The 14,168-nt window shown below is 33.9% G+C and overlaps 1 protein-coding gene across 1 annotated transcript in view; it reads right to left on the bottom strand.

Annotated features, from left to right (window-relative positions):
• Nucleotides 1-117: 117 nt before the first annotated feature.
• Smp_125530 (putative gamma-tubulin complex component 2 (gcp-2)) overlaps nt 118-14,168 on the bottom strand; it is a gene marked incomplete at its 5' end in the record, with an annotated part of 29,266 nt that continues 15,215 nt past the window's right edge. The window contains 8 exons of the mRNA XM_018788596.1: nt 118-398; nt 1,092-1,249; nt 1,935-2,288; nt 2,836-3,010; nt 3,859-4,027; nt 5,075-5,148; nt 5,324-5,411; nt 5,648-5,739. Of these exons, the coding sequence (XP_018654123.1) occupies nt 230-398; nt 1,092-1,249; nt 1,935-2,288; nt 2,836-3,010; nt 3,859-4,027; nt 5,075-5,148; nt 5,324-5,411; nt 5,648-5,739 (1,279 nt within the window). The 3' untranslated portion in view covers nt 118-229. The remainder of the gene's footprint in view (nt 399-1,091; nt 1,250-1,934; nt 2,289-2,835; nt 3,011-3,858; nt 4,028-5,074; nt 5,149-5,323; nt 5,412-5,647; nt 5,740-14,168) is intronic.

Below are 14,168 nucleotides of genomic sequence, written 5' to 3'. Positions count from 1 at the left end.
ATGCACATGTTATGTAGCGCTACCTACACTAGCGGTGATAATGCATCTTACCAAGAAAAAATATATACGGCATAATGTTTACGTGAATGTGATCATTAAGCAAAAATAAGACATGATAAATGTGAAACTAAGATTAATAACAAAAATACGAAAGTTTCCTATCATGAACCGTTAGTTAGGATACATAAAAAATAATTTATTCCAAGAACCTGAAAATACAAATTCTATATTAAATATAATCTTCATTATCTGACCCCGAGTTCGTTTGTGGTACTGATTTGTGTTCGACGAGAGTATCTTTATCAAGAGAAGGTTCATGATCACCAGGTGACTCGGGAGATCGCTCGCTCTGATCGTACTGCATTGCGAATTCAGTGTAAAATTCGTTGAAGTCGAGTCTGTGTAAGAAGGCAAAATGTTTCACTTTCAGAACATCAAATGAACTATAATAGGTTATAACATAGTGTTAGGCATCTTAAATCTATCACAAAACGAATGAAAATCCCTTGATATGTGCAACTATGTCGATGCATATATATACTCATTAACAGTCACAGATATGCTAACCAACATAAAAATCATCAGCTGGAGAAAAGTGATGAACATCGTTAGAATGTTTTTCAGGTTTACACAAGTACTTTCTAACACATACGTTGTTTATGGTGTTTTCGGAATTTTCAAGTACAAAGGTTTACATTTCACTACTACCAACATGTTTTTGTGGAGGTTACTACCGCCTACGAATAAAACATCATGGGGGATTGTTGGTGTTAGCAGGATGAAGTTTTGACTATTACACTCTTACGTCAAGCTTTATTCGGAATACGATAGGTTCATTTTCAAACAATCATTACTGCCAAACGAATCAAAATGCTAAAAGACTCTTATGCAAATCTTATATAAACTATTTTTATCACTGCGTTTGTTATTCGAATTTATTGGAATTTACATTGCTCTCTTGCAACTTTCAAGTTGGTTAGAGAAGATTCGAATAAACAAGTGTTCGAGGGATACTAGATAGTGAAAGAACATAAAAGATGAAATTACAGAAAGACGAGAATCAGAGTAATAATTTATAAGAATTAACTAACCTTGATACTAGACTTAATAGTTTGCTGTGATGCTTGGCATATTGTTTGATCTTTTCAAGGAGTTCAACTAACATTCTATTGAAATTTGTATCGAAGTTCGTAACTGTTTTAGCCATATCATCTGACAAGCTCATTCTACCAAACTCTTCTCTAGTGACCTAAAATCATAGGGGATTGAGATTATTATGTACTTACTGATAGACATTGTGTCAGTGAACGGTATGCAGCAAAAGCACTCGTTACAATCAGAATATTTTCCAAATCTACGGTTTCAAGTCATGATCTTGAATGTACATAGATTTGGCTGTTTTAGGTTGGACTTTTATGTATTAAAATTATAGAGAATAAAGCAAGTTTAGTGTGAAATACAACTCCCATTTGCTTATGTTCTAAGGATGATATGATTTAATAAGTGGTCTCAGATCCTGACAATATTACTTAAGACAACAGTGATTCTTTATTGTCATATATACAGATAACTAAGCATTACACCTGAATGTGAATAGCTTTAAAGGCATGTGTGGCAACTTGAAAATATGCATATAATTCTGCGGCGATATTTGTCTAAACGTTTCGTATAAGTGACGCAGAAAATAGTGCCAAAACAAACATTTATATTGTTCAACATACATAAACCGAACATGCTTCGCAACTCAAAAAGCAGCTGCTTCAATGGTGCTACAAACTCTCAAGAAATATGTAAATACTGGGAGAATATCACACACCAACTAGTGTTTGCAACTACTTGCCTGATCTACAGAAAGGGGCTGATTACTCCACTTCTCTTCTACAACAATAAAACACGAATATTGTCAAGTAATGATAGATCAATTCACTACTTACTTTTGTCATCATAGATTCTACTGAACTAGTAGTAGATTCACGAGGTGCATATTTTAAATCATTCTTTGTTCGACTTAAACTTGATGACGGTGTAGGATCGTGTAAGAAAGGCCTTTCCATATCATTACCATGCCGGGATAGATAAATAATACATTGATCATTATCGCCAGGTGATGATAAATTGACTCCTGTTATAGAGAACGTCAAGTGCTGGATAAAATTAGCAAATGTTACACAGGCGACAGATAATTTCCCGACTAAACTTAATAGGTCAGGACTAGCTAGTAAACAGTCATCCATACATACTTCCAAAAAATGTAGATGTGAGTCTAAAAGTAAGTCCAAATTAGATACCTACCGAAGAATGAAGAAATTAGAAATTCATTATGATACACAATAAAAATGCAAACAAGACATAATTTAGGTTACAGACAAGTGTCAAAAAGACTAAAGTTCAAGCTGAGAAATACCACCAACTACGCAGCAACGTTTTGCGGTAAATTCATGAAAAAATTGACAATTATTACAGATTTAAGGGGTACTGCTCATATTACCTATCTGACTAGTTCGCAGTACTCCATTTTCCCCCAACAAAACACATTTTTTGATACAAGTCTTGTTTTCGTGGCTAGTTTTAACAAAGTGGTTCTTCGGTACGAGAAATCCAATGGAGTGGTTAAAATGAATTAACGTTCACATTTATGGGAACATTTTCCGATTATCACAATTTTCATGATTCAACAATGAAGTGGCCTTCATTGTTAATATCTTGTGATTTGTAAGTAGTATACTTCACATTCATCTCCTGTTGAACAGAGCTCTTAATTTTGGTTGTGCGTGCTTTACGACTTGGATACATGAATTTAGTAAAATGATGTGTGTGTAAATAGCAACAACATACTTTGTCAACGCGTTTGAAAAAACTGTCCCATGCTGGTTCAATGATCTCAACAGACATGTAATATTGGAAATGTTGAATGAAAATAAGCATTCGTTGGGCCAGTAGGAAAGCGGTTGTAAACCAGGTAGTCATAAGGTTATCACATTTACGAGCAAGTTTGCCTAGAATCCATGAGCTGAAATGTTAGTTAAAAGGTTAGACGATAGTTTACAGTTACTTATGTCAGGATTATGCAGTGAATCAATATACACCGAAGGTTTAATACCCCAGCAACATTTTATTAGAAATAAATATTGATGACACAAGCAGCTTTTTAACTGATATAACGGATGGTTCAAAATATTTCCTTACAGTAATGGGACTGAACATGTTACATCGTATCACAAACTCAGAATGGAGAACTGACACTAAATGATAAATTATTCAACAATTACAAAAAGATACACTCAGTGAATCCGGAGTCTAAATCAATAATAGGGAGGGAAATCACATATTTAAAAGTCTATAGGCTAATTGCCTGTTTGTCCACGCTTAATGACTAACAACATTTCACTCTCACTACCACATATCATTAACCTTTTCACTTACAATTCGTAGGAATTTTAAACTAAAATAACCGAGATTTGCAGCTATCCATGGATGAAACCAACAACGACTAATAGAATAGCGATTTGTGGTTAGTTTGATAAATACCTGGTTAATATTAGTGAAACTCGATACACTCACGAGTTATAATTACAGTTGGACAGTAGCTTGATGGCTAATGCACTTAACTTTTCAGTTCAGACATCTAAGTGACGTAGTTAGCCTTTGCACGGTAATGTGGATTGAATTGAGTATACAAACCAGTATTTGGTTATTGGTCTCCAAATGTGTCTAAAACTCACGGTCATAATTTTCATAGTTCAGAGATTAATGGAAATTTTCATAATATATTCGTAAGCATGCATTCGGGTTAAATACTTCGTTGTTTACAGGTGGTAAACAAAATGAAAGAAATGGTGCTAACATAGTATTTCTTACTTGCATAGTAATCTCTCAACATGTTTGCAGTATAAAATATGACGGAAAAGCATTTGATAGCGATCCATTACTTGACGATTGAGTACTAAATCAATAGGCCAGCCAACTCTATAATCCAAACAGAAAGCCTCTAGTCCTGAAAGATTTTTATCCTGGATCGGTAACAGGTCTAAGTCACAAATAAATAACATATATTACAAAAGTATGTTGAATAAAAACATGTATATAACAACGACATCATTAATTAAATTTAAAAATATTGACTTCTCGAGTCATCTGTCATTATATAGAAGAGACGGTGAACAATATGTTGCGAGATGATACCTAAAATATGAAACGTCCTGCTACACTCTATATGATCATACTAATCTCTAATAGTACATAATAATTGAATCTGAATTGTCAGCAATCTCATAATTAGTCTACCACAACTGCTTTTGATGGAATAAATACAATATTAAATTGAATATTATATTGGAAGGCAAATGATAGTAATTTTAAGTTAGAACACTGTCCTTTGCTTGTGATGAAATAGTTCTCATTTGCGACTAAACTTCTACATTGGTTACTTTAGTGAAAACAAATTACTTCAAACCGCCTAGGGGTTAATAACCAGATATAAATTAATGCAACAAGTTACTGGGTGAGACATTAATTAACTCCGCAAATCCAGAAAAGCAATGGGGCTAGATCTAATGAAAAAAATAACAAGCTAAAGGTATGTTAGTTTTTATACACTGAATGCGTTTTCAATGATGGGTTATTTGCAGATATTCACGTGAATGGCTAGATCGGATACGATGGAACATGAAAATATAGTCAATTTAAATTCATGGTACACCATAATTTCAAAATCAATCCGAAAGGATATGTCAGGTGTGCACAGTTAACTAATCAGGTTTTTACTTGATAAAATATACACTTAAGAAATATGTTATTCTCTACTATTTTAAATGATAATTATTCCTATTAGCACGTTTTTGATAGATTGGAACTACTAAGCATAGTAAATTTTTATTGCACGACCATACATTAGTGTGAAAGCTATAAAGGTGAAAAACCTTTTTCTGCATAAATACAACCCCTCCATATAAATGGAAAAACTGAGTGATAAAATCCTGTAATTATTCTTAGAATAATTAAACAACTGAAACTATTATATTGTAGGGAAAAAGAAAAAAATAATGAAATTATAAGGTGTGAAAACTTAGTTTACATGGTTCGTCTTCCGATCCAGCCCGTAAAACCATCAAAATTTGAGAGATTAAATCAAATTGAAATATCACAACGCTAAATGACAAATAAACAGAGAAAGTAATAAACGTATTTTGAAAATCTAATTATGAATCGCAAGATTGGTTTATTAAAGCTGATTAGATAATAAAACTATCATTTAAATACAATACAGCGATAAATCACATCGATTTTTCGACGTAAAACATTTTCGGTAGCACATTCTACTTACGATAAATTATCTTTGAATGGATCACTATTAGCAGTGCTAGTACGAAGTGCCAATTCCAATAAAGAACTTAGACGTAGTTGAGAAATAGCTGTGAAAGAAAAAGATAAATACGTGAAAGGTATGTGACGGAAACTCACTCTTTCGCAATGCTAAAAAATGCAGACATGTCTCAGCTAGCATTATTCTAAGGTATTTTTACAAACACACTAAAACAACACAATTTGTTCAAACAACTCTTTAAAATGTACATCTCAATAGTATTTGAACACAATACGTGAGTAAGTATTAACACATTTGAATAATTATATTAAAATTCTTGTTTACTTTCGCTATTTTTACGTAATTCTGCTGTAGCGGCGTCCATAAAATGAACAATAAAATCACCTTGATCCAACAGAAAGAAACGTTTAACAGATCTGCAATACAAATAAATATTAAGTTACTTTAAAGAAAGTATTCGTCGTTTTACTTACTATAATTCATTTTCATTTGTAGCAGCAGGTTAACATAGTTTTAAAAATTAATAAATTTACTTTGTTAGAATGTACACATTCATGAAAATAGTAGGGGTTTATTCAAGCACATTTACAATAAGGGTGGAAGTATTTTTATCTAATATTCTAAAAATGTAATTAATGAATAAGTTATTTCTTATTATTAATATTTCTATTATAACTCCCTTCTTTTATTTCTAAATTGCGGCTATTATGATATCTGTTGTTTATACATGACTGCCACTAAAGTTCGTCTTCATTTCGTTACCTAACTATTGTCACTATTCCAACTGATAAAAGTCTCTTTAAATTCTATTACTCGTTATTATATAGTTTGTCCACTTTATAATTACATGCGTGAACTTGCAAATTACAAAATGACTTCGGAAGTTATGGTTACCCTATTCATTCGATTGTCTATTTTTACATCCGAAACCATTAATCATTTTCATAGATATTTTGGCACTTCGTCTATTTCCTAATATATAAACTTGAGAACAAATTTATCACTGATAGAATATTCGTTCCTAAATGGGAGTCCCAAAAGTCATCAATGTACTTAAAACCCACCATTTCAAACAAAATGACTTCAGAAATGGATTTCGAAGATTCTTATTTACAATATGTAACCTTTGAATGGAGTCTAGTTGGAAGTGAGGAAAGGTACCCACTAATCACGATGAAGAGGTATGCTTAAACATATCAATTCACTGAAACAAGCAAACTGAATAATGAAATGCATTGACGGATTATTATGTAAAGTATACGTATTATTGTAATCATCTTAGTCTAAACATATGCTAGTTTTTCTGGAGAAAATTAATGTAACATAAGTTATTAAATGTTAATATGATAGAATTACTTTAGGTGTTCTTTTAAATCCTTTTGTTGCAGCATCAATTTCAATAATAAACTGCTTGCATACATATGAGCTTGATCAATTTTATCAAGAAACACTGAATGCTCTTTATATAGACAAGTTCTTCACACGTAGGAAGTTCATACCGATCGGCTAGAAAATAGTAAGTTAAAATTTTGAGTAATTAAAAACAACTTATAACAAAAAAGAGAAAACAATTACATATTACAATGTTGGTTGTAATATGCAGTTAATATGGTGGTTAATAGTAGTGAACTATCTAGTGTCAAAAAAAAATACAACCAATCCATCCTCTCCTCTGTGCCAGTACTGAAAAACTATTTTCGTATAAATACCTTTCTCGGACGTTCTGGGAACTCTGAGAGTAGTTCGTCATTCCTACTATCCGGTTTGAATTCATTTATTTGTCTAAATCATAAACCGATCAGTATAAGACCACCATGGAAAACCCGGAAGCAATAGACGGACGTTTTGTTCAATGTATTTATATTGATAATACTTTTTGTAACCAATTTAGCCTCCATATTAGATTCTGTTGAAGCATTTCTTCACATAAGAGAATTTTTATTCATCATATTATTGGATCACTCAGTATTTATTTATTTATTTGAACACATAAATATTGGTACAAAGGAGCACCGAATAAATATGCGCCGCACAAATTTCATTTGATTTGTGTGAGGGCCGTGATACTGCCTAGGTTTCCAAAATGAAGCAGGTGGTTTTCTTAGGGGGCCACACCCGGAGCCTTTGACCTAAAGGTCTGATCCACAAGGCAGTAGAGCATTGTGAGGAGATGCAATCCCATGGTAGCCGATGACCAACGATTGATTCACACGCCATTTGTTCCCTCAGGGTACTGGAGCCCATGTGCACCATTGGTTTGGAGTCTGGGTTTTCCCACTTCCCTAGGTGGACTTTCCGTGTCCACCAACCCGGTTAAAGCGCCAGACATTCGCTTTTCGTCCTCTCAATTTCGTAAACAACAGTAATGCCACGAGAAGGCAAAGAGTAGGACTTCCCTGGCAGTGGCTATATATGCGTGGTCATATGAGAGCATTTTTCGAGAGAGAGCGGACTCTCCCCACTCTCGGCCGTACCAGAGCACGATGTGTAACTTCCAAATTTACCACTAATAAAGTTATTGTTGAACCCTCAAATCAAGATTCAACAGAGCATTTTGACAGTCAATTAACTGACTAAATATCAGTTTCGTGTGGACCAATATATGGCTTAAAATATTAGCTCGTACTAAGTTATTTTGAGATCTATGAATAGACAACGGTTAGGTGATTTGAAATAACAATAATTATTTTATTCAGTTCTATATGTTTGATTAAAATAAAGAATAAGCAAAAATGTGCAATATTGAAACAAGCATAAAAACATTTTACCCACAGTAATTAGGTGCTATTTATTTTCATTATTAATAGTCTACAACCAATTTACTAAGCATCTATGAAACTTATATTTAATACATTTGATATATGAAATTCAATGTAATCGCCTTTTGTTTCTCTGAAAAAAGAGGCAAGAAGAACGAAGTATGGATTACTGTGATAATCCCTCTTGAATTTTGTATCATTTTGCTTCGTAACAGGTTGTTGGCTTCTTGGAAAAGCGTGTGAACCACATCAGGCGATTATCATAAGCAAATGAGTAGTTAAAACAGGAAAATTTTGTTTTAATATTTGGACAGTTGAAAAATACGTGGTCCGTAAGACACTTAAGTTTTAAACATGATTTTTCGCTACGTAGAGATGTATTCGTAACTTATTTAAGAGTAGAGAGACCATAAGTAACTACACTGATTGTCCTTACTTAGAGATAGAAATTGGGTACTTAACTACAGTTCAAACAATGTCACTCATTTACAACGCAAACTTACAAAGTTAAATTGGCGATGTACCATGTTTGTGTTTCTTGGAAACATTGTAGTTAAGGAGAACACACGTGAGGACAACCGATTATATTTAGCACAAAATTACAGAGTTAATTGATAAAATAGAAAAACCATACTCCAATATTTCCTTTGAAAATGTTAATTAATCGTCTTTATTGTTCCTGAATTTCCATACCAATTGCTTTCTGTTCCGGTTTGTTAGCGGGACATAGACTGAACTAAAGCATGTTCCATGCACGACTGCGTCGGTGCACGCTGATTGGTTAATTATTATCCAATCAGCGCTAGTCGATACTTGAAGAACACTCTAGAATCTTCCTATGTAAAAACTATAAATATACTAACGTATTCCTTTTTGTGTTTCTTACTTCCATCTACCCTTGTTGTTCGGAATGTAATTTCTTTCCTGTTCGACCGTGTTCTGATTTGGGGACTTGTCGAGTGAATTAGTGTCCAAGAATACTAGGCAATAGGAATAGCTGTGTCGTGATAAGAGAAATTTATAACACCGTTCTTCCCTCCTCGATCTTCTCAACTTTTTGCTGCCAGAGTGACTAGTGTTATATACTGTGGGGGATGTCAAATCCCCAGAATTTACATGGTAAATGACTTAGTTTTGTAATTTTATTTTGGAAATTTGAATTTAGCTGTTTTCGCGCCAAACGCGCTCTTTTTTACCTTCACGTCATATTCCCCACTTGTAAACTATCTTAAACGCTATTGGTCCATTGTTTCTTTGTGTGTGCTATTTATTAATGATGCTCAAGGACAATTTGTTGGTGTATAAATACGCTTGATTTTTTCCCTTGATTGCTTGTACTCGGCTGCTTACGGAATACATATATTCCCCTACTTGCCTTGAACTTCTTCATCTAGTTAGCGGGGCCTGGAACGACAGATTAGAATAGCTTATCGTGTCATTGCGTCATTGGCTTTCGTTCGTTACCGCGGAAATCGATTTAGCTCAAGCATATCATATACTACTTGTGTTGACATAAGTAGCACACACCACAATGTAAGTTAATCTGCAATCTGAACCATCGTATAAATCAGATGAACAAGAGATTTGCTAACCTGATTAAATCCGACTTTGCACATGCTGATTATTTATAATATTCTGATTCAAGGTAAATCGAATAACGAATCTCACTGATACTTTGAGAGCAGTTGTGTCAACGTAAAGCTATATGCAAGATATGCATTAAACAGTCATTTCGTCCTTATACATACATACATCACAAGATATATTACGACTATAAGCTCTCGGAATTCCCAGCCCAGAAGTTTGTGTGCATATAAAAACTGACGCTAGCTAAAAAAAAAAGCAAGTATTTTTTTGCTCAGCTGGAAACAATATTACGTAGAGGACTTCCTGATCCATAGCTACCTAGACCTAAATCACTGAATGCTTACCCAAAAACGCAGTGATCTTCAACGATTCCGTTTATGAAAAATCGCGACGCTGAAATTTGTCAACAAACCTACAGTAAATTTAAGAAGCGCTACTATATCCCACATGACCGACTAACCAGAACGCGAAAAATCTGGATTACGTCTTCGTTGGCTTTCATCGGCACGCAGTAACTATAAGTTCTAACATACAACAAAAAATCTCAGTGACACAGACACAAATTTTACCTTTGAACCATCGTTGTTAACTGATCCGAAAATATGAGATGAACTGTGTTAAAAAGACAGGATTATGACTACTAATATTTTAAAAATAGAAACTCTAGACATCATTCACGTTTTTTCTTCCTTATAACTTATGAAAGGCTTAACTACGAGTTACTACAACTATAAACAAAGAAATCTGTTATATACACGAAACGTTACTTTTAAAGAACTTACCGCATTGCTGTACAACATTCAAATACTTTCCCGTACTGAGAATTTTCGAAGCACTAGGTTCAAGAAAACTCGGTAAATTTATTGATACAAGAGAATAATGGCACTCCCAAAAGAATGCCCAGTCCACATAATTCTGTGTAAGACGATCAAACTGCAGTGAAACTGAATGAAGGTTATTTGGAGATGATTTATCAGGATCATAAAAATCCGGCATAGATCCAGCTGAAATGAAAAACTATAAATCCACAGAATTAAATGAATGTTTGACTGGCAAATTTGTTAGAACAATTACTTATGATACTTCTACATGATATCATCAGTCTTATAGAAGACTGGGAAGCAATAAGCAGTTATTCATCATAACTATAAAGTAGGTGGGTGATAATACAAAACTTTTAAAAAATGAGATTATGGGGATTACATAATCTGTCAAAAATGATTAACAGTAAGTAAAACCAAAAACTTCAGGAAATTACTCATACAATTTAATTGTAATAAGTAGCAGAAACACCAAAAAAGTTCTGTGTTGTATGAAAGTAAATAGCGAATAATAACTCTTACTAAATCTCGTAATGCCCATTTATTCACCAGGTTAAAACGCAGTACAGCATTAGCATACGTTAATAAGCAAAAATTAAGTACAGGTCAATTTGTTGTCAAAACTGACAAGTCAAAACCCTATTCAAAATGAGCATAAAGTTATTGTCAAGTTTTCTAATGGATAAAAAGCGACCCATCATTTACTCAGTGCTATGTAATTTCTACAAGTGATAGTTAAGGATAACAAATGTTTATCATAAAGCGATCAAGAAATTCCGAAGACGACAACCCTCATAACTATCAGACGTAAGGAAATTCTAGAAGCTGCATTTTAATATATTATCAACGAAAATTTATGCATGTTAAGCAATCAGTTCGTGATGCTTAGAGTACGGTCTACAATACCAAAAACATCCTTATGTAAATATCATTCGCTAGTGTCGTACCGAAAAATCTGGAATCGAAAGGACTACTGCCTGATGTTTTACTTGTAAGCTTCAGAAACCCCAACAAATGTCTCAGTTACGAACTGTTTCTGCTGACAGCAAGTTACTAGGATATCATCGCAATCACACATTTCCAGTGCTGTGGCAGTAAATAGGACAACTCATTATCATATTCTGTATCAAATACACCGGTCTGACAAACTGTCACCTATGTAATTATTTTATATGTTTTCCTAAAATTGAAAAAAATTCTTTCCGTAAACTACCAAGACTATCCAGTCTTTTATGTAAATCCTAATAGCCGACACCGACAATCGACTGAAGGAGGAAGACATTCAAACACTTTATTCACGATATGTATGGACCTAAGTCCGCAGAGATTATTTGATCTCCTGGAAACGATGTAATTTCGTGGACAGTAAGTAGCTTAGCTATCTGAAGTAGCGTTTTAAAGACTATCTTTCGAAAGAACGGCTACCCAATCAACTTCATCAAAAAATATCAACCAAATGCATCAGCAGAAACAAAATCACGTACAGAAACCAACAGACGGATCATCTTACCATATATAAAAGGCATATCAGAAACTACGAGATTGTTGAAGCCCTTTTGGAATAAGCGTAGCACAAAAAACCAACAAAATCACTTCAATCAACCCTATGTAAACCAAAGGACGAGATGGCAAAAGAAGAAAAACCGAACATCATCTACAAAATAAATTGTCCCAACTGCGAGAAACACTACATAGGACAAAGTGGTCGCCCACTTCATCTTCGCCTGCACGAACATTAATTAGCGGTCGAATACCATGACATATCCTCACTTCTATCAATGCATGTGGGCAACTGTGGACACACATTGGACTGGGAAATGTGATCTTGGATAGAGGTAATTCTAAAAACACCAGAGAATTTTTAGAAGCTTGGAACTCAAATCAATCAGCAATCGACAGACTCATTGAAATCGGCCCAACTTATCAACCAATTAGGAAAAATTATGGACAAATATAAGATGGAGAATAAAATAAATGGGAGATAAAACCAAAATAAAGAAGTAAACAATGACAGGTTAAAGGTCAGCAATAACCAATCAACACCGAGGTCTACAGAACAAGCTGTGAGTCATATGTGGAGAAATTCAGACATATCACTTCTACTTGAAGTTTGTGATAGTGATATCGTTCAGAAGAACGATGAAAGATCCACAACCAAATCATCCACCTCAGAGAACAGAATCCCAAGATTTCTCAACTTTTTTAAAAGATGCTTCTTAGTAGCATCTTTCAAGTTTTTCTGAGTATTATCGAAGATAAATTTCGTGGAATCATTTACAATGGATATTACTTCGCTAATGTATTCGTCTCTATCTGCCTCAAATCGCGTTCAATTACTACGTAACCCATTTTATCAATCTTCAATCCCAATAATCCCATGAAAACCCATCATAACCTCTAAAATTATTACACAATCTATCTTATCTGTCCACGGACCTCATTTGATTAATGCATCACCACCTCTTATGTTTTTAATTCCAACTCCATATGACCTCTAACCTGTTCCTAAATTATATATATATATATATATATATTCGTTTATCTATGTCAATTGTTTCACATTATATCTCGCCTCAATTTTAACTTTAAATATGTAATTGTAAGCAACTGATGGGAATCCACGAAATATAGATTTCTATTATTTTGTATCAATGTTTGGATGGTTTATAGTTTACAGTTTGTAAACCTGCGTTAATACAACCTGTATTTCACATCATGTTCTTAATTGCTCAATTGGATGAGTATATTTGTGATATCACGAAAACTCGAACCACAATATGTACTTTTTCAGTACATTTTTTGTTGGGGATGTTAAATCCCCAGAACTTAATTGGTAAACCGCCTAATTTTGGAATTTTATTTTGAAAATTTGAATTTTTGTTTTCGCGCTGAAAGCGCTTTTTTCACCTTCGAGTCGAATTCCCCATTTGTAAAATATCTTAAACGCTATTGGTCCGTTGCATCTTTGAGTGTGCTATTTTGCAATGCTACCCAAGGACAATTTATTGCTGTATATATGTGTTTGATTTTTTCCCCTTACGACTGCTGTGCTTCTGGCTGCTACGGAATATATTTTCTCCGCTTCCAACTTGGGCTTCTTACTCTAGTTAGCTGGGTCTAGGACGCGTCAGAATAGCTAGCTTATCGGTCTCTGGTCACAAGTTTTTGTTCCGTTCGCTAACTAGTGAATTCGAAACGCTTCAAATATAACATTTTTGACCTACCTTTAAGGACATAGCAAATATATTTATATGTGGTAGACCTCTTTCAGTCTCTTTAGTCTTCTGAATAAGATTGCTTTTTTGTTCACCCGGTAGTGCAAAAGTTGTTTGCTTACCGTAATCAAGAGACAAAGCCCGGGCATAATTTGCTGTATATATAAGACAAATTACACAGGGCTACTGGTGAGTTATCAGTTGACCTGAGAGAATGTGAGTTGGTGAGTCAAAAGTGGGAAGAAAATATCCAATACAATGTATTCTGGGTTCAAAGATGTTGGTAAAGTGTAAATGGTAAGCCAGCAATTATTCAAAACCTTAAGATACTATTTTTATGCTGGAAAAAGAGAGCAGAAGTTTTTAAATATGGTGCGTATCATATATTTGATAGACATATTCTTGAAAAGGAAATATTAACTGGCTGACTAACCTCTTTATATGGGTCAGAAATTACACCCCG

This window comes from Schistosoma mansoni, chromosome W (genome assembly GCF_000237925.1).
Source record: "Schistosoma mansoni strain Puerto Rico chromosome W, complete genome".
In the NCBI taxonomy this organism is placed as follows: Eukaryota; Metazoa; Platyhelminthes; class Trematoda; order Strigeidida; family Schistosomatidae; genus Schistosoma; species Schistosoma mansoni.
This window is presented reverse-complemented; position numbering and strand designations above follow the sequence as displayed.